This window comes from Eschrichtius robustus, chromosome 3 (assembly GCF_028021215.1).
Source record: "Eschrichtius robustus isolate mEscRob2 chromosome 3, mEscRob2.pri, whole genome shotgun sequence".
In the NCBI taxonomy this organism is placed as follows: Eukaryota; Metazoa; Chordata; class Mammalia; order Artiodactyla; family Eschrichtiidae; genus Eschrichtius; species Eschrichtius robustus.
This window is the reverse complement of record NC_090826.1, coordinates 22,664,994-22,683,984: the sequence shown is the minus strand read 5'-3', so window position 1 is coordinate 22,683,984 and position 18,991 is coordinate 22,664,994. Positions and strand designations below refer to the sequence as shown.

The 18,991-nt window shown below is 49.9% G+C and overlaps 1 protein-coding gene and 4 non-coding genes across 5 annotated transcripts; 4 read left to right on the top strand and 1 right to left on the bottom strand.

The window, feature by feature from the left end:
* Positions 1-6,709: 6,709 nt before the first annotated feature.
* Positions 6,710-8,313, bottom strand: RAB42 (RAB42, member RAS oncogene family). The gene is made up of 2 exons (XM_068537831.1): positions 8,061-8,313; positions 6,710-7,261 (listed from the first exon to the last, which is right to left on the bottom strand). The coding sequence occupies exons 1-2, from the start codon at positions 8,297-8,299 to the stop codon at positions 6,838-6,840; spliced, it is 663 nt and encodes a 220-aa protein (XP_068393932.1). The 5' UTR covers positions 8,300-8,313; the 3' UTR covers positions 6,710-6,837.
* Positions 8,314-16,082: 7,769 nt separating this feature from the next.
* On the top strand, positions 16,083-16,217 carry LOC137763181 (small nucleolar RNA SNORA16B/SNORA16A family). Its single transcript, XR_011073741.1, has one exon. It is a non-coding gene; the product is annotated as a small nucleolar RNA SNORA16B/SNORA16A family (small nucleolar RNA).
* Positions 16,218-16,732: 515 nt separating this feature from the next.
* LOC137763200 (small nucleolar RNA SNORA44) lies at positions 16,733-16,863 on the top strand. Its single transcript, XR_011073759.1, has one exon. It is a non-coding gene; the product is annotated as a small nucleolar RNA SNORA44 (small nucleolar RNA).
* Positions 16,864-17,091: 228 nt separating this feature from the next.
* Positions 17,092-17,218, top strand: LOC137763204 (small nucleolar RNA SNORA61). Its single transcript, XR_011073763.1, has one exon. It is a non-coding gene; the product is annotated as a small nucleolar RNA SNORA61 (small nucleolar RNA).
* Positions 17,219-17,898: 680 nt separating this feature from the next.
* LOC137763226 (small nucleolar RNA SNORD99) lies at positions 17,899-17,972 on the top strand. The gene has a single exon (XR_011073779.1). It is a non-coding gene; the product is annotated as a small nucleolar RNA SNORD99 (small nucleolar RNA).
* The last annotated feature ends 1,019 nt before the right edge of the window (positions 17,973-18,991 follow it).

Here is an 18,991-nt window from a genome sequence, read left to right as displayed (position 1 = left end):
TCTGGGCGTCCCACCTCTCTTCAGCCTGAGCAATCTCTCTTTTAATTGTGGAGGATTTTAGGGCTGTGAGAAAGATCCCATCTGACAAGAAGATTCTGATGCTAAAAGCAGGCATATAAACAAAACGTTTGAAAACCACTGCACAGGTAATGGGGAGCCAGTAAAGTTTTAGATGGAGGATTGATGTGATTATATCTGCATGTTAAAAACCTTGCTCTGGCTGCCAGTGGAATTGGAAGCAGGCAGGAGGGGGACCAGCCAAGAAGTTGGCTGCAGTTAATTTGGACTAAAGGTAAAGGAATAAGGCTTGAGGTTTTCCTGAGAAAGAATGAACCAAAAGGCAGGTGTAGGAGGTGGTCACAAAAATGGGGGTCAGTTTTGAGGACACAGAAGAAGCCATCTGGGATGAGGAAGCCATCCTAAAGAGGGTCCCTCTTGCATGAGGTGAAGCAGGGAGGAGGAGGACAGAGCTGGACTAAGCTCTCACAGTTCCCTATAGTTAGGAAAGGCCCCCGGAGTCACCCAGCGTAGCCTCTTATTTTACAGGTAAGGATATCGAGGTCTGGAGAGATCATGTGGCCTGCCCGTGGTCACAGGGTAGGCCAGGACTCAGACCTGTGCTCTTGGTCCAGAGTTCATCTTTGTCACGGCCACCAAGGCCGCTTCTCTTCCTGGTGGGTGGGCTCTCCCCCTGAGGGGTGGGTGGTGACCTTTCCTGGCCAGCTGGACCCCCAGGCTCTGCCTCCATGAAGGGCACGGAGAAGTCCACCGCCACTGCCTGGGCGACACCCTCGACAAAGATGCCCTCCACGTAGTTTCTCAACAAGGATGGTTTGTCCACATTTGGGTCTCCTAGGAGGAGGATGTGGAACTGGTACTGCCAGAGAGGGTCCATGTGGTGCAGGAGACCAGCCAGGAGGAGAAGCGAGCCCAGAACCAAGGCATAAACCACGTGGTCTGGGGCTGGCTCAGACTTGCAGTGAGAGACGTAGAACCAGAACCCAAAGGCAGTCAGGGGCTTTTGGGTCTAGGCTCCCCAGGATATGCCCAGACCCAGGCTTAGTGAAGCCTCCGGGACAGAGTGCCATTTGAAACCACCATGCAGAACTGAGTCCCTTCAAGACAGAAGCAGGACTTCCCCAAAATAGAGGCCCTGGTCCTATACCGATCCTGAGAAGTCCGCAGGTGTAGCTCAGAAGACCGTGGGCAGCAGGCCACAGCCCCCATATGCGAGGATGTCCTTCCTTCTCTCTGCTGGCCTGAGTCCCAGCCCTAGGTCTGTACCTACAGGAGGGAGGGTTGTGCAGTGTGAGGCTTGCCTCTCCCAACACTGGGATTTCCATGGGACATGTCCCAGCCAGGGGCCCTGGAGAAATCCTCCCACACCTGTCAACCACAGACCGAGCACCAGTTCCCCCTCCAGGGCCAGGATCCTAAGAATAACATTTATAAAGAGAAGGGAGAGTAAAACAAGATTGGCCATTCCTGCTGGTGTTTGTTGAAGCTGAGTTATGAGTACAAGAAGTTCTTCATACTACTTTATACTAGTTTTTTTTTTAATTGGAGTATAGTTGCTTTACAATGTTGTGTTAGTTTCTGCTGTACAGTGAAGTGAATCAGCTATATGTATACATATATCTCCTCCCTCTTGGACCTCCCTCCCCCGCCCATCCCACCCATCTAGGTCATCACAGAGCACCAAGCTGAGCTCCCTGTGCTATACAGCAGGTTCCCACTATTTTACACGTGGTAGTGTATTTATGTCAAGCCTAATCTCCCAGTTCATCCCACCCTACCCTTCCCCCACCGTGTCCACACGTCCGTTCTCTATGTCTGCGTTAGTTTCTTTACTCTTGGTTATGTTTTAAATTTTCCCTAATGGTATTAAAAAGCCCCGTGTTCCCCTGCCCAAGGCAGCCTCCCCAAGGGAATCAGCCCTGGCCTTGAAGAGCTACCCTCTAGTGGGGCAAAAAAGTACAACAGTGCCTGAAATCTGCAAAGAGAGCCAACTCAAGTAAGTGCCCTGAAGGCTCAGAGAAGGAACCAATAGGTTAGGTTGGACTAAGCCTTGAAGGGTGAACAGAGTTTTGACAGATATGGAGGAAGGTCATTCCAGGCACTGGAAGGACACATGAAAGACACAGAGGGGGCTTGTTGGCAGAAGGAACTTAACATTTATTAGGCACTTAACACACGTTGTCATATTTAATCCTCTAACAAACCTGTGAGGTAGGACTCATTCTTATTTTACCATGAAGGGACTGAGGCTCAGAGGCAGAGGATAGATGTGGGTTCCCACCTAGATTGCTTCCGTTCCAGGCTGTGCAGGGTGGGTAGGATAGGTCTTCCCTCTTCATCCACTAGGTTTCAGTGGCTCCCAGAGCAGGCAAGCTTGTCAGAAAGGGTCCCATGGGTGGCAGACTTTTGGCTCTGTTCCTTCTAAAGGGCAAAGGGGATGGATTCAAGCCTGGGTTGCAAGGTTTTCAGGCTGAGGAAGCAGCTTATGGAAAGCCTTGGAGGCCAGGTAGCCTGACCTTGTCCATGCCGCTATGGTTGGAGGATTTGGCCAGGGTGCTGCCTTGGAGAACGAGCTTTGTTTGCTCAGAATAACCTGGGGATAGACCTGAAGGGACGATTCTGGAACTCCACTCTTGGTAAGAAAGCAGAGCCCAGCCCATATCTCAGGAAGGGGGTCAGGATCTTTTAAGAACTTTGTTAGAGTCTGGAATCCTTGTTATTTCCCCAAAGTGTGTACTTTGGTAGTCTCTGTTCCCTAAAAGTGATTAATAGTAAAACCCTCAGGGGAAGAAGGGGACTTCCATCTTGTGAATTCCTGTGTGTGACAAGGGTGTGACAAGTATTGCCTTTGATTTGTCATCTAATCCTTTCTAAAACCTTTGAGTTAGGTGTTATTATCCCCAACTTACAGATGAGTCCACTGAGGCTTACAGAGATGAAGTGAGTTCCCCAGGGTCCCACAACTGTACATAGTACGGCTGAGATTCAAAACCAGTTTTGACTGCAAAGCTTGCCCTGTTTTTGGCAGCTGGGATAATGCAATGGTTAGGAGGTGATATTTTTCTGAGTGTTGCAGGCAGATCAGATAATACAGGGAGAGAGGAATGTGTAGGGGCCTTCTCTGCAAAGGAAACAGCATGAGCAAAGCCCAGGGCTGCAGGTGGTTGGGAACCTGGGCAAAGTGGGTGGAGATGCTGTAGGACCAGATCAGATTGGACTGGGGGGAAAGGGTTTGGATTTTACCCTGTAGGCATGGGGAGCCAGGGAAGGATTCTAGGAGGGGGGCAGGCAGGTCAAATCTGTATTTTAAAAAGACCCCCTGGGGCAATGTGGATGCTAAATCACACCCTACAGGCCTGAGACCCTCAAGAGGGGCGGCACAATCTACACTAAAGACCGCGGGGCCTGAACCATGACAGTGATGGCAAACTGGGTGCGGGGCCTGCTCCCAGGAGAGAGGGCGCCTGCTTCTGAACAGTGGGCAGCCCTCAGGAGGGCATGCCCCTCTCAGCCGCTTCCCCAGTCTCCAGTCCTATTCTGTGCCTTTCCTCTAGCTAGTGGGCTGGGCAGGGCTGCTTCCTACTGCTGGGTCAGAATCACTCTCGTTAAAGCCATTTACAGTCTCCAGAGGTTTTGCCACACTGATGGCGCTTGTGAGTGTGGGATCACAGTCTTAAAGCATAAGGTAGGACCTTCTGGGCCTGGCCCGAGGTGGTGGACAAGGCTGTTGGAACACTGAGCCGGCCCGGGGTTTACCGACTGAGCCACATCAGTTTCCCCTCCTGGACTTTAGGTTCCTGTCTTTGAAATGGACAAGATCAGCCTGACCTTACAAGGTTGCTTCACGGTTAATAATAAGTCATAGGAATAATAATAATAGTAATAGTAATAATAATAATATAATAAGCAATAGAAATAGGTCACAGCCTGTGAGCCCATACATATTGTAGGAATTCACATAATACGTTAATCTTCACAACAACCCTGTGAGACAAAAACTATTATTATCCCCATTTTATAGATGGGAAACTGAGGCTGAGAGAGATGTGTGACTACAGTCTGCTGAACATTCCTCAAGGGAGGCAGTTGGAGACAATGGGCAACATCTCTTCCTTGTTGGTGGACCTTGCCCTGGGTGGGCAGGACCTTCAGGCTGGTTCTTCCACAGTCGGCCAGGATTCTGAGAGGGGAGAAGCTCAGTTTTTTCTTTCTTTCTCCAGGGACTTGGGGATTTTTTTTTTTTTTTAAAGCACCTGACAGCCAAATCCCCACCACCGTCCCCAGGACCAGCTGCTCATCTTCCAAACAAGCTTCAGTTTAGTAGACCTGTACTCCTGTCCGGGGAAGCTCTGGGAGATGAGAAAACACAGACCGAGTTGAGGGTCATTCCCTGCTTCTTCACTTCATTCTAGCACTCAGATCTCCAGTAAATTCCTAGAAAGAGCCCAGCTCTTCCTTGCCTCAGGGCTCCTCCCTCACTTACTGGTTTCACTTAACTTCTCTGGGCCTCAGTCTTAACATCAGTAAAATGGAATAATAATACTATAAGAAGTGCCCAATCAATGCTGGATACTGTTCCTTCTGCCTAGATCTCTGCTCTTAGCTCAGCTCTTCCTCCTCCTCCTCCAGGTCTCAGGTCAAAGACCATCTCCTGAGAGAGGCCTTCCTTGACCACCTGCTCTAAAGGAGGCCCCCATCACCCTCAGGCCCATCTTCCAGATCTGTGGTCTTCACAGCACTTACAACTGGAAATCATTTAGTTCCACTTACTAGTTTTTTCTCTTCACTAGAATGTCAGCCCTAGGACTGCTTTTCTGTCATGTTCACTGCTGTATTCCCAGAGCCCAGATCAGAGTAGATGCTCTTTTATTTATTTATTTTTTGGACGCACATGCAGCTTGCGGAATCTTAGTTTCCCGACCAGGGATTGAACTGGGGCCCTCAGCAGTGAAAGCCCAGAGTCCTAACCACTGGACCGCCAGGGAATTCCCGATGCTCATTCTAAAGCATTTTTGAAGGAATGATAAAGTACTCTAAAGCAAATCATTCCCCTCTCTTGGCCCAAGCTTTCTCAGCTGCGAAATGAGGATAATCGTGCAGACCTTGCAAGACTGTCAGAAGGATGAGTGATGCTTTAAAAAGAGGAGGCAGGGGGCTTCCCTGGTGGCACAGTGGTTGAGAATCAGCCTGCTAATGCAGGGGACACGGGTTCGAGCCTTGGTCTGGGAAGATCCCACATGCCGTGGAGCAACTAGGCCCGTGAGCCACAACTACTGAGCCTGCGCGTCTGGAGCCTGTGCCCCGCAACAAGAGAGGCCGCGACAGTGAAAAGCCCGCGCACCGCGATGAAGAGTGGCCCCCGCTTGCCACGACTAGAGAAAGCCCTCGCATAGAAACGAAGACCCAACACAGCCAAAAAAATAAAATAAATAAATAAATAAATAAAATCCAGCCATTCATATTAAAAAAAAAAAAAATCCAAACTACCGGACAGACAGACAAGTCCATCTTTAAAAAAAAAAAAGAGGAGGCAGACACAGGTTACTGAGGGGGAATCTGAGACTCAAGAAGGTGGAGTAACTGGCCCTGGGTCGCAAAGGTGGTTGTGCTCTTTTTGCTGTGGCAACTGCCCATGCCCTGCCCATGCCTGCTGGCACAATGACACCCCCAAGATACCCCCTCTACACCTGCTGAGATCCTTCCTTCCATAAAGCCTTCCTGCATTGCTGCTGGACATTTTGTGCCTAGCAGTTTCTGCTGCAGCTTAAGTTCCCCAGGAGGCAGATTCTGAGTGGGAAATCAGTGTGCAGACTTTTACGAGGGGATTCTTGAGGTCAATACCTGCTTGCGGGGAGGAAGGGAAGAAAGGATTGAGCATGAGAATTTAGCTGGGATGCTGTCATAACAGTGGCCTCAAGTGACCCCATGGAGAGTGATGAAGCTGGGTTTTTCCTTCAGAGTTGTCTAGAGTTGAGACAAGAGGCCCAGGCCTTTGAAGAGTGCCCCCGCCCCCCAATAGACCCAATAGATTGACACTGGATTGTGGGCTGCCCCGGATGGGTGGGCAGTTCCGAAGAGATTAAACTGAACTCCACCACCAGGCAGCACTCCCAGCAGCTGGGAGGGGCAGTGGGGAGGAGGCTATGGGTTCTTCAGCCCTGAGGGGAGATCTTGGTGGCTAATCACAGTGTCCACCGTGTGCCCAACAGAGGAACTGTTCATATTCATCCCTGCCTCTCAGATCCAGATCCAGTCCCTGGCCAGCAACCTGGGTTTGAGGGCACACTTTCTCATCCAAACCTGAGGACCTAAGGAGGCTCCAAAGCTGGCTCAGCCTGAAATTCCCCGCACCTGTCCTTGCTTGTGCAGCAGCGTCCAAACGCTGAGTGGTTCAGCATCCGAGCCCAGGGACGCTGCCAGAAATGGCCACATCCCGGCCAAGAGAGGAAAGAGCGGTGATGACAGTTCTTGCCATTCGATTCTCATTGTGTGGGAGGCTCTGGCTGAGCGTAGCCCATTCATTATCTCATTCGTGCCCACAACCCCCTGTGAGGTGGGGTCTTCTATGAGTTCCTCTGACCATGGAGGAAACAGGCTCAAGGACAGGAAGCTGCACACCTGGCCTCTTAGATCTTTCTAGTAGAAAGGGGCTGAGCTCTTGAGACCCCCAAATCCAGGAGACAAGACTGTATACCAGGATACTGTTTATATTAACCCTCAGGATAGATTCTGCCATTTGCCCTCCAGAGAGATACTAACCCTCCCCATCTCACCAGCACTTATGAGGTCCACACTGCTTTAACCCTTTCCCTCCCAGAGTCAACACTTGCATGGGCCCGGGTGCTGTGTCCTGCTGGCGGGCCTGGGGATTTGTGTGTTCTGGATGAGCCGGACACCCCCCCAGTCCTCCTCCAGTTTGATGTCCCCCTGCTGCAGGGCCTGCTGGATGGCATCAGTGAGGGTGTTGAAGGCCAGGTCCACGTTGCAGTTATTCTTGGCAGAGGTCTCCATGAAGGCCATGCCCAGGGAAGCAGCCAGCTCCTCTGCCTCCTGGGCCGAGACACAACGGGTGCTCTGCAGGTCACTCTTGTGGCCAACCAGCAGGAAGATCGCCTTGTCGGGGCCCTGAGTGGCCATGACCTCCTGGTGCCAGTCTCGGATGTGTTCAAAGGACTTCCTGTTTGTCACATCAAAGACCAGCAGGACACCCACCACATTCCGGTAAAAGGACCTGGTGATGCACCTGACGGTGGGAGGGAGTAAGTTGGGAGAGGCTTATGCCTTCAAGACACCTGAAGCAGGACCACCCCCTCCGTACACTGACTGCCTCACACCCCCAAAGCTCATTTCACACTGCTCTGTGCTTCTCTTTCCCTGTGTCTGTCTCTCCCAAGTGACTGTGTGCTCCCCAGTTAGGCAGCAGTTTGATTCCCCTACACTCCTGACCATTCCTCCATTCCTGGAGGAAGCCTCATGTTTTCCTGATCGCAGGTCTTTTCTTCCCCATTCTGTGCCTGGCAAACTCCTACGCGTCCTTCGTGGCCAACCCCAATCTCTCTTCCTTTTCACATCTCCTTTACACCTCCCTCTCTGCCCTCCTGTGGGCTCTCTCAGCACCCAGGTCATTCATGCCTCCAAGTTTCAATATCGAACATCCCTCTGGGGTGGGCGCCAGGTCTTTATTTTTGTTTGTTTGGTTTTTGTTGTTTTGGGTTTTTTGGCCACGCCAGGAGTCATGCGGGATCTTAGTTCCCCGACTAGGGATCAAACCCGTGCCCCCTGCATTGGGAGCGCGGCGTCTTAACCACTGGACCGCCAGGGAAGTCCCAACCTGCTGTTATTTGTAGGATGAAGGACTCAAGAGTGAAGGACCCAGGCCCAGGGCAGAGACCCCCAGATCTCTCCTTGGGCCACTGAGGCTGACCCCTCTGAGGGATCCCCACGGCCAGGTGGACCAGGACTGACCCCGCCCCAGTCAGAGGCCCCTCATGCCAGCCCCTTCTCGTCCCCACCCCCCTCCCCACCTCCCACCCACCGCGCACCTGAAGCGCTCTTGGCCCGCCGTGTCCCAGAGCTGCAGCTTCACGCGCGGCCCGGCCCGCAGCTGCAGAGTGCGGCTGTAGAACTCGACGCCCACCGTGGGCACCGACTCGAGCTCCGGCTCGGGTTCCGGGATCCCGGGCGCGCCCGCCACGTAGCGCCGCAGCAGCGACGTCTTGCCCACGGCCGCGTCCCCCAGCAGCGCGATCCGAAACTGGTAGCGGCAGCCCCCCGCCTCCATGTCGGGCGTCTGGCCTCCCGGGGCCCAGCCACCAACTATGCGGCCCCGCCCCCGGCCAGTCTAACCCCGCCCCCGCCTCGGGGCGGCCGCTGAGCCACCCAGACCCGGGACTGGAGAACCTGGGGCGTCTTCAGCACGGGGGGTGGGGCCGGACCCCGAGGAAACCACCGGGCCCAGTGGAAACACCTGGACAAGTCACTTCCTTGCTCCGAGCCTCAGTTTCCTCCTCTGTAAAATGGAGATGATAACCCTTACTTCAGGATGAAGAGATTAAACTAGATAATGTGGGGAGAAGGACTAGGGAGTACCGATAACCAAACGTGCACTGGCCTGGGGCCAGCAGCGCCAGAGCATCCACTTTATTCATCCTTTGGGGCGGCTTCTCTCTGCAGCCCCACTCTCTATTAGTCCCCCAGCTGGGCCCCTGCTGCTGCTGGACCTGGAGACACCCCTGGAGAAAATGGTTTCATAGGTGCTCTTTCCCCACCCAGGTGCCCCTTTCCTGGAGCCCCACTGGCCCTGGCCTGGGGCCTCCCATTCAGTGTTCAGGGTCAGTGTTCAACAGCACCCACTGCTTCCTCCCCTCCTGCCTGTGCGGGGCCCCGGGGCCCAGAGAGGGACTTGCACACAGGCAGCAGACAGACCACTGCAATTCCAGAGGGAGAGCAGTTTGCTTGTGGACTGGACAGCTAACATTAATGAGGTGAGATGGTCAGTTCCTTATGCTCTGGGACAGCAACCCTTTGAGAAGGCCAGAGTGTGCCCATTTTAGAGCTGAGGAGACTGAAGCTCAGACGTGTGGCCTGTCTCAGGTCACAGTAGGGCTGGGCCTCACATCCAGATGTGTCTCACTCTTCATTACCCCTTGATGTCACGAAAGGGGACCGCAAAGCAAGTTCCCAAAGGACCAGGGCTAAGTGGTCAGGTCCCACTTGGATTAGGGGCAAGGGTAAAGCAGGTACATCTGCATTCAAGATGTACTCCACTCTTTCCAGTCTGGCCTTCTTGACACCCAAGACATAAAGGCTGGAGTTCTGGTTGGTCCCAAACAGCTTGTCTGTTGGTCTAATCCCACTATCCCACTGTGGGTGGATGTTACCAGTTTAACTTGTTTTGGCAAATTGGCAGTGGGAAGCAGTTCTCACTAACGCAAACCATCGTATCATCACATTTCCTCCTTACACAACCTTGTGAGTAGGTGTTAGTCTGCCCAGTGTTGTTGTTGTTGTTTAATATTTATTTATTTATTTATTTGGCTGCATTGGGTCTTCATTGTGGCACGCGGGCTTCTCTCTAGTTGTGGCGCACAGGCTCTAGAGTGCGCAGGCTTAGTTGCCCGCGGCATGTGGGATCTTAATTCCCCGACCAGGGATCGAACCTATGTCCCCTGCGTTGGAAGGCGGATTCTTAACTACTGGACCACCAGGGAAGTCCCTGCCCAGTGTTTTTTACAGATGAGAAAACTGAGGCTCAGAGAAGTTAAGTAACCAGCCCAAGATCACTCAGCACGGAAGACAGACTAGCTGCCAAGTCTGTTTCTGGCTGGACAGTTTGGGGACCTGGGAAGGCCCAGGTTTTCTTGTGGCAAACTCTAAGCAAATCTGTGAGAAGCCATTTTGTTAGGTCTCCTAGTAATCCTGGCTTTTGGTCACCTGCACTAGCCTGAAGGGGCCCACGTCTCTGCTTGCCCTCACCTCCAGGAGGAGAGAGAGGGGGCATCAGCTAGGGTATGTGTGTTGGGGAAGGAATCCGCCCTGCCAGCTCTGCCCAAACCAGGAGGGTCTGCCCCACTCCCACCTGCCCCACTGATTCTTCCATCGGCATGTTCTTATCACTTTGCTCTGTTCAGCTGGAAAAACAGTTTTTGCGTCAGGGCTGCGCAGATCTTCCTCCCCCCATTCCACCCCCGCCTTTCTTTACCCACCACTGGTGCTCCAGCCACGCTGAACATCTTGCCTCTTCTCAGCCCTCTGCCAGGGACACTCCTCTTCTGCTCGTCAAAGGGTAACTAACCCCTACTTCACTGGCCAGTGAGGTCACAGGCCCTTTTGTCCACTGTGATGTCTGTCTCCCTTCTAGGCTCAGGCCTCTTGAGGACAAGGACCAGTGGCTGTATCCTCAGTGCTTGGCACAAAGTAGAACTTGGTAAATATTTATGGTTGAATGAATGAATGAATAAAAGTGGATAAATGCTATTCGTTCATTCATTCACTCATTTATTCATTCAAATACCACAACGGAGCTGGACTGAGGGAGCCACGGGGTCAGGGAAGACCTCTTGGAGAAGGTGAAGCTGAAGCTGTGTCTCCAAGAACAAGTGGGAGCCGGGGAGGTCAGGGAGGAAGTGCACTCCATGCTGGGGCAGCTGGGCAAAGGCAGAGGCATGAAACAGCTTGAAAGGCAGTTTGAACCCAGACGTCCCAGAAGCCTTTGCAGTCAGCATGTGGGCAGAGTGCACCGTCAGCATCAGACTCCTTGAACTTCCTCTCCTAGACGTTCCTGCTGTGGGCTGGGGTCATGTGCCTGTCCCTGACTGCACCTGGTGCTGGAATCCAGATGTCAGCTGACTTTGCCATGGACTCCCTATGTGACCCAGGGGGCAAGTCATTTCCCTTCTCCAACCCTGCTTCCCCTTCTGCTAAGTGAGGCAAATCATGGCACCCACCTCACAGGGTAGTTCTGGGGTTACTGTGTATCATAGCAGGTGCACATTTGCATTAGAACTTAGTTTTAGTTCCAAATGATGCTTACTAGCTATGTGGCCTTGGCCAAGTTTTATTCATTAATTAATTCATTCACGTAGTAATTATTTCAATAAGTCCTGGCCATCTTTTACATACTTGGCACTTATACAGCAGTGGGAAAAAAAGACACAATTCCTTTTCTTGGAGAGCTCACTTGTAATGGGGAAGACAGAAAATATACTCATATAAGATGTGATGACAGGGAGCAATAAGTGTTATAAGTAACCAGCCATAGCTTGAAGGGTGGCAGGGTGCTATATCAAAATAGGGTGGTCTGGGGATTTCCCTGGTGGTCCAGTGGTTAAGACTTTGCCTTCCAACGTAGGGGGCGCAGGTTTGATCCCTGGTTGGGGAGATAATATCCCACAGTCCCTGCAGCGAAAAAAAACCCAAAGCATAAAACAGAAGCAATATTGTAACCAGTTCAATAAAGACTTTAAAAATGGCCCACATCAAAAAAAAAAAAAATAGGGTGGTCCGAGGAGGTGACATTTGAACAGAAAACCAGGGGAAGAGAGGGAGTGAGCAGCGTGGTTGTCTGTGATATACAGGGAGGACAGTTCCAGGCAGGAAGAACAGCAAGAGTGAAGGCCCTGAGGTTGGAGGAGGCAAGGGATGCTCCAAGAGCACAGAGGCCAGAGAGAGGGAGCTGAATGAATGGGGAGCAAGTGGTGAGCAATGAGAGCAATCATCTGTGGCTTCAGAGGCCATCATGGGGACTTCAACTTTTATTCCAAATGTGTTGAGAAGTCAGTGATTTGGGGACAGGTGAATTACATGATCTGAATTTTCTCTTGCTTACTTTTTTCTTTTTTTACATCTTATTATATAATTGATACATAATAAACTGCACAATGGCAGTATTTCATTCTTTATGGCTGAGTAGTATTCCATTGTATATATGGACCACATCTTCGTTTTTTTTAGTTTTAAAAAATTAATTAATTAATTAATTTATTTATTTTGGCTGCGCGCGGGTTTTCTCTAGTTGCGGCGAGCGGGGGCTACTCTTCGTTGCGGTCGCGGGTTCTCATTGTGGTGGCTTCTCTTGTTGCGGAGCACGGGCTCTAGGCGCGTGGGCTTCAGTAGTTGCAGCACATGGGCTCAGTAATTGTGGCTTGAGGGCTCGAGAGTGCAGGCTCAGTAGTTGTGGCGCATGGCTTAGTTGCTCCGTGGCATGTGGGATCTTCCCAGACCAGGGATTGAACCTGTGTCCCCGGCATTGGCAGGCAGATTCTTAACCACTGTGCCACCAGCGAAGTCCCTGGACCACATCTTCTTTATCCACTAATCTGTTGATGGACATTTAGCTTGCTTCCATGTCTTGGCTACTGTAAATAGTGCTCCTATGAACATTGGGTGCATGTGTCTTTTCAAATTACAGTTTTCTCTGGATATATGCCCAGGAGTGGGATTGCTGGATCATGTGGCAACTCTAGCTTTTTAAGGAACCTCTATACTGTTTTCCATGGTGGCTGCACCAACTTATATTCCCATCAACGCTGTAGGAGTTTCCCTTTTCTCCACACCCTCTCCAGCATTTGTTATTTTTAGACTTTTTAATGATGGCCATTCTGGTGTGAGGTGATACCTTATTTTGATTTGCATTTCTCTAATAACTAGTAATGTTGAGCTTCTTTTCATGTGCCTATTAGCCATCTGTATAGAAGATTCAATGTGGTTAAGATGTCAATTCTTTCCAAATTAATCTATAGATTCAATGCAATACAAATCAAATCCCAGTAGGCTTTTTAAAAATTTTAAATTAGCTGATACTAAAATTTATATGGAAATGCAAAGGACTGAATAGCTAAAACAATTTTGAAAAAGAAGAACAAAGCAAAAAGCTACAGTAACCAGGAGAGTATAGTACTGAATACAGAAACAGGCCTACACATATGCTCAACTGATTTTTAACAAAGATGCCGAAGCAATTAGATGGAAAAAGATGATCTTTTACAAAATTGAAGGTGGAACAATTGGATAGGCAATATGCAATAAATAAAAAACCAAACAAACCTTGATTCCTACCTCACATGATACACAAAAATTAACTCAAAATGTATCATAGATCTAAATATAAGAGCTAAATGAGCCTTAGTCTCATTATTTTAGAGACTTACAGTTTCATTTTTTCTCATTTATTTATTTATTTATTTATGGCTGTGTTGAGTCTTCGTTGCTGTGTGCGGGCTTTCTCTAGTTGCGGTGAGCACGGGCTTCTCATTTCAGTGGCTTCACTTGTTTCGGAGCTCGGGCTCTAGGTGCGCGGGCTTCAGTAGTTGTGGCACACGGTCTCAGTAGTTGTGGCTCACGGGCTTAGTTGCTCCGTGGCATGTGGGATCCTCCCAAACCGGTGTCCCCTGCATTGGCAGGCGGATTCTTAACCACTGGACCACCAGGGAAGTCCAGAAATAGTCAGATTCTTGACGCATCTTAAAGGTGAACACAGGATTTGCTGATGCATTGGAAGTGGGCTGTTAGAAGAAGAGGGGTCCTGGGTCACCCTAAGGACTTACTGAGATGGGGAAAAGCAGGTCTAGAGGAGGAAAGACTGTATTCTGAGAAGCCTATTAATAAATAGCCATCCAAGTGTAGATGTCACGGAAGCAGCAGGATATCAAGTCTGGAGCTCAGAAGAAAAGCGGAGCTAAAGAAACACATTTGGGAGTCATCAGAAAATTTCTTAACCCTCATAGAGTCTGTCGCCTTCTCCACAAAATGGGAATAATAGTAACACTTCTTAAAGTGTAGGTAAGGATAAAAACTTTTTAAAGTGTATGTAAGGATGAAAACTGATTAATAGATTAAGCACAGAATAGGTGCTTAATTCTTGACAATTACTACTTGTTTTTATATTGACGCTTAGTCGTTCTATGGGCAAAACGTGCACATGGCACAGTGATTATGAGTGTGCTGTTTGAGGTGGACTTCCGCATTCCAGTCCTTACCTCGCTTGCTAGCTGTGTGATCCATTCCTCAGTTTCCTTATCTGTGAAAAAGGCATAATTATAATACCCACACACAGGGTTAATGAAAACTAGCTGAGATAATGGAACAGTGTACTTAGCAAGCACTCAATAAAAATTTTTTTAAAATTAATTAATTTATTTATGCTTGCATTGGGTCTTCGTTGCTGCGCGCAGGCTTTTTTCTAGGCTTCATGGCATGTGGGATCTTCCCGGACCAGGGATCGAACCCGTGACCCCTGCATTAGCAGGTGGATTCTTAACCACTGTGCCACCAGGGAAGCCATCAATAAAATTTTTTTTTTTTTTTTTTTTTGAGGCAGAGGGAGCCCAGAGCACAGGCCCTGCCTCAAGTTTTGTTTTTGTTTTTAAACTTTGGGTTTATTTATTTATTTATTTTTTAATGGCTGTGTTGGGTCTTCGTTCCTGTGCGAGAGCCTTCTCCAGTTGCGGCAAGTGGGGGCCACTCTTCATCGCGGTGCGCGGGCCTCTCACTATCGCGGCCTCTCTTGTTGCGGAGCACAGGCTCCAGACGCGCAGGCTCAGTAATTATGGCTCACGGGCCTAGTTGCTCCGCGACATGTGGGATCCTCCCAGACCAGGGCTCGAACCCGCGTCCCCTGCATCGGCAGGCAGATTCTCAACCACTGCGCCACCAGGGAAGCCCCAATACAATTTTTTATCTATCAATCGACGAGATGAGGCTTGAACAAATAATGCATTCATCTCATGAGTACTGTAATCAGTCGCCTCTTAACTTTTGGGAAGGAAGCCCTCCCCAAGATCCCTCTCCAAGAAGACCTCACAGAACTCCTCCCCGAAATCAACTCAGTTACTGCTCCTCCACGTGGCCACGGCGGTCTGAACGCAGCACTTTCTCAGCTCACAGGGTTAACGGTTAACTTCCCGATGTTGAAAGTCTTCCCCTGACTGAACTCCAGATGGCACAGCGGTATCTGTGAACCCAGTCCCCGGTATTGGACATTCACTGAATGCTGAAGGAAGGCGGAGGAACCTCTTCCGGCCCGGAAGAAACCAAAAGGTTTCTCCATCTGAGTGAAAAGGGCCTCGCCCCGCACGCGCTTGGGGCTGGGAGCCAGACACGCGGCCAGCGCTGGCGGCGAACGAACTACAACTCCCAGCAGCCTGCGCGGCGCGCAGCTCCAACTGTCAGGCGCGGCCGCGAGGGGAGGGGCCTATATAAACCCCTTCTCGGCACGCAGCTACCCTTTTTCACGGTTACCACGTCCTTGTTCTCTTGGCTCTTCGGGTTCACTGCTGTGGTCCACGCGCATCCTCCGCCGTACCCGGCCTTAGCCTCGGCGCCACACTCGCCGGAGCTGCTTCCCGAGGCTGCGGGATGTTGAGCGCAGTGTGGAGGACCCTGGCCTGCCGACCTGGTCGGACCGAGGTCCGGAAGGCCACGTTGGCCGCACGCGCAGTGAAAGGAGCCGGACCCTGTGAGGGCCGCGCCCTGCTCCCGCCTCGGCCCGCAGGGCCTTGTGCTCCGGTGTGACGGGTGAGTAACGCGGGCAGGCGGCCGGGTGCACGGCAGTTCTGGGACTGAAGTGGCTTAATTTGGGGGGAGACCACGTGATGGGGTCATCCAGACCTTGATTATGCCTGTGACAGCTAGCTGCTCGGTGATCTTGGGCAAGTGACTTCCGTTCCTTCATCTAAATTATCTGGCTGCACAGCACATGTTAAGGAAGTCACCATGGTGGGCATAAGGACAAGGTTTTCTGGAGGACGGGCTTTAGTCATTAAGATATTATTTTGAATCCCAGGTTTGTCACTTTTTCCATTGATAGACAACTTTCGGCAAGTAACTTAATTAGTCTAAATCTTATAAAAAATGGGGATGATAAAATGGTCCAGTGAAGATAAACGAGACAAAACACTGGCACATAGTAAAACAAAGTGGTGATTGGGACCTATAGGATGTCTGTTCTCCTTTTTCAGTCTCCAGAGTGTCCCAGTAGATGAATTGGTGGTAAGTCCTGATGCACAGGATTTAGGTGAGTCTGAGGGCTGCACAGTGTTGGGCCTGCCCTGTGATCTGGATTACCCTGTGGCCCTTATCGAAGCTGTAGCTGCTTCCACATAGCTGCTGTGGTCAAAAAGGAGCCTAGAGTGACAGTTTTCCTTGACGGTCGCTGTTCTGTTTGCTGTAACTGATCTGCAACATTTCAGGAAAAGACAGTTCCCATTGTACCTGCCATTTCTCAGGTATAGCCAGAGACCTTTATTAGAATTGACACATTTCCAGAGGCCAGCAGAAATGTTCCACTGATGGGGTCTTGCATACAGAGTTACCAGAATAAGGCTTTTGAGAAGTAGCTTGCAGAGGCCAAGAACCAGCATGGAGGGGTAGATGGGGGTGGGTTAGATATCTGTACCGGCAAAATCCCGTGGCAGGTGGTGCAGATCTTGGTCATGCTTTGGGTCATTGCCCTGAAAAGCTTATGGCATCAGTACGTTAGGACCAAAGGCTAGTCAAAAACCGTAGTTCTGAAGACCAAATGAAGGGAACAATTAAGATCATTCAGGACAATTGTGTTCTCCTTTTAGCTGTGCCAGATTGAGGATTCCAGGATGACTGAAGTTGACCTTTCTGGTGAGTGAAGACTGGGGTCATGACAGTGATGGAACACAGCAGCCTCAGGACCTGGTAGGTTTTCTGTAGAGACGTAATTTGGGAGCTACCTAGTGGGTCAGTACAGCATGTTTCCAAGGGCTATGGCTTGTTGTGGCCATGGGATCTCCAACTGCATGCAAGAGCAACTTGGAGAGACTTTGACAGCGCAGGTCAGCATAATACCTGCAGCTGCCACTCGCCTTTCCTATAGTATCTCAGGACCTGGGCTGGAAGCCTTCCACCTGAGTCCATGTGTTTCCATCAAAAAAGTCAACTTCCGTGTATGGATCAACTTTTTGGTTTAGAGCTTCCACACTTTTTTTCTGCAGGTTGCCCCCAGGTTTTACTGGCAGTGCCTGATACTGAAGTATCTGAAAATACCAGCTTGTTGCTGGAGCCATGCTTTAGAATAAGGTAAAGTTGGATGTTGAAGACAGCCTGACCCTCCGGTTCCCTTTCCCATCAGATCTGAACCCTGGTCTTGGTGGTCGTAAAAGGAGGAATAGTAGTACTGAAGCTGTGCTCATGGTGTCTGCTTATATAGCATGTGGGCTAGTTTCAAACAAGGTTGAATTCTCTTGGAACTTGTTGCCTCCTCCCCTGTAAAATGGGATAATCTTAGGCTTAAAGGGAGGCTGTATGTGAAACTCTGGGCAGTTGGTATAGTGATTGCTGACTAGTATTTCTGTATTTGGGAGGGATTTATCCATAGCTTTCTTGCCTCCTGATCGAGTGTTCTTTTTTTCCCCTCCCAAGATCTGTTACCAGTAAAGCTGTCGTCTTCTGTGATTGTGGATCTACAGAGTTGGGTGAGTTGAATGCCAGAAGCTTTCTCACAACTTTCTTGCAGCTTCCATTAGTATTTCACTGTCATCACCCTAAGCAGTGTAGCCAATAGATAATAAGGCTACTCAGGTCTGTGTGTAAAAGTCTTCTCTTTTTAATATATCATTTACATCTGGCCTTGTGTGCTGTATTTGTTGGCTTTTCATAACCGGAGGACAAAAAATAAATGTTTACAGTGTGAACTGGTCTGCTAGATTTGCCTATGCTAAATGCCAAGAACACACCTTCAGAGTAGAATGTGGCAGAAGGGACAGCCCTGTGTCTTTACAGCAAGGGCTGACTACTGTGAATGCAATAATGGCTTGAGCTCATGCTCATTGGTTTTGGTAACCTTGGAGTCTTACCCACCCCTCTCCTGGGAGAGTGGTTCTATTCTAGCTCAAGGTATTTTTTCAGGCTGTGACTGGTCCAGGATGAAACCTAATCTGAGTGGACATCTATGGATGATAAATGCGGATATGGGACTGAGACCAGCCCTTAGGAAAACCTGGGTGGCACTGATTAATTGGGGCATTATTAACACACTGGCGTACACTTCTTTTTCAGGAGAGAAACACTACAGGAAGAGGCAAATGAAGAGACAAGGGGCTCTTTTAGGTGGAAACACCTTTTTTTCTGATGCTGGTACCTGGCATACAAGTGACCAATAAAAGATTCCTAGGGCTTCCCTGGTGGCGCAGTGGTTGAGAATCTGCCTGCTAATGCAGGGGACACGGGTTCGAGCCCTGGTCTGGGAGGATCCCACATGCCGCGGAGCGGCTGGGCCCGTGGGCCACAACTACTGAGCCTGCGCATCTGGAGCCTGTGCTCCGCAGCGAGAGAGGCCGCGATAGTGAGAGGCCCGTGCACTGCGATGAAGAGTGGCCCCCGCTTGCCGCAACTAGAGAAAGCCCTAGCACAGAAACTGAAGACCCAACATAGCAATCAATCAATAAATCTTTAAAAAAAAAGATTCCTGGATGTATGTTTTTGTCAATTTTCTTGATGTCCCTCAAATTGTTGGTTATTCCCTATTTAAATACTCCCGTAAGACCCAGAATGAATTATAGTCTAATTTCTGAAGAAAAGGTTGATCTCAGAAAGGAACAAAACGACCAGTTCTATAATTGCAATTATATTACTCTTGCTGAGTGAGAATTCAGGCTGAGTGCAGGACTGGTACTTAATGATCTTTGAAGGCAGTATACTCCACACACCCCCCCAGTTTCCTAGCACAAAGCTATAGGTAAGGCTTTTCAGGAGGGTCCTTGTGGTAAGTCAAATGGGATCTCCTAATTTATTTGGAAAATAAGTACAGAGATGTGTAAGGCTGGCATCAAGATCTGGTTTGGTGACGGTTGATCTCATGGTCAGGTTATCTTTCTGAATTACCGGTTCCTATATATAAATGGATTAATACCTACTAACAGGTGGGCTTGGCACATAGATGGCACAGGCTTGTACCAAAAACAATCCAGGCCTTTTGGTCTAGATTAAGCTGGCCCCAACACCTCTC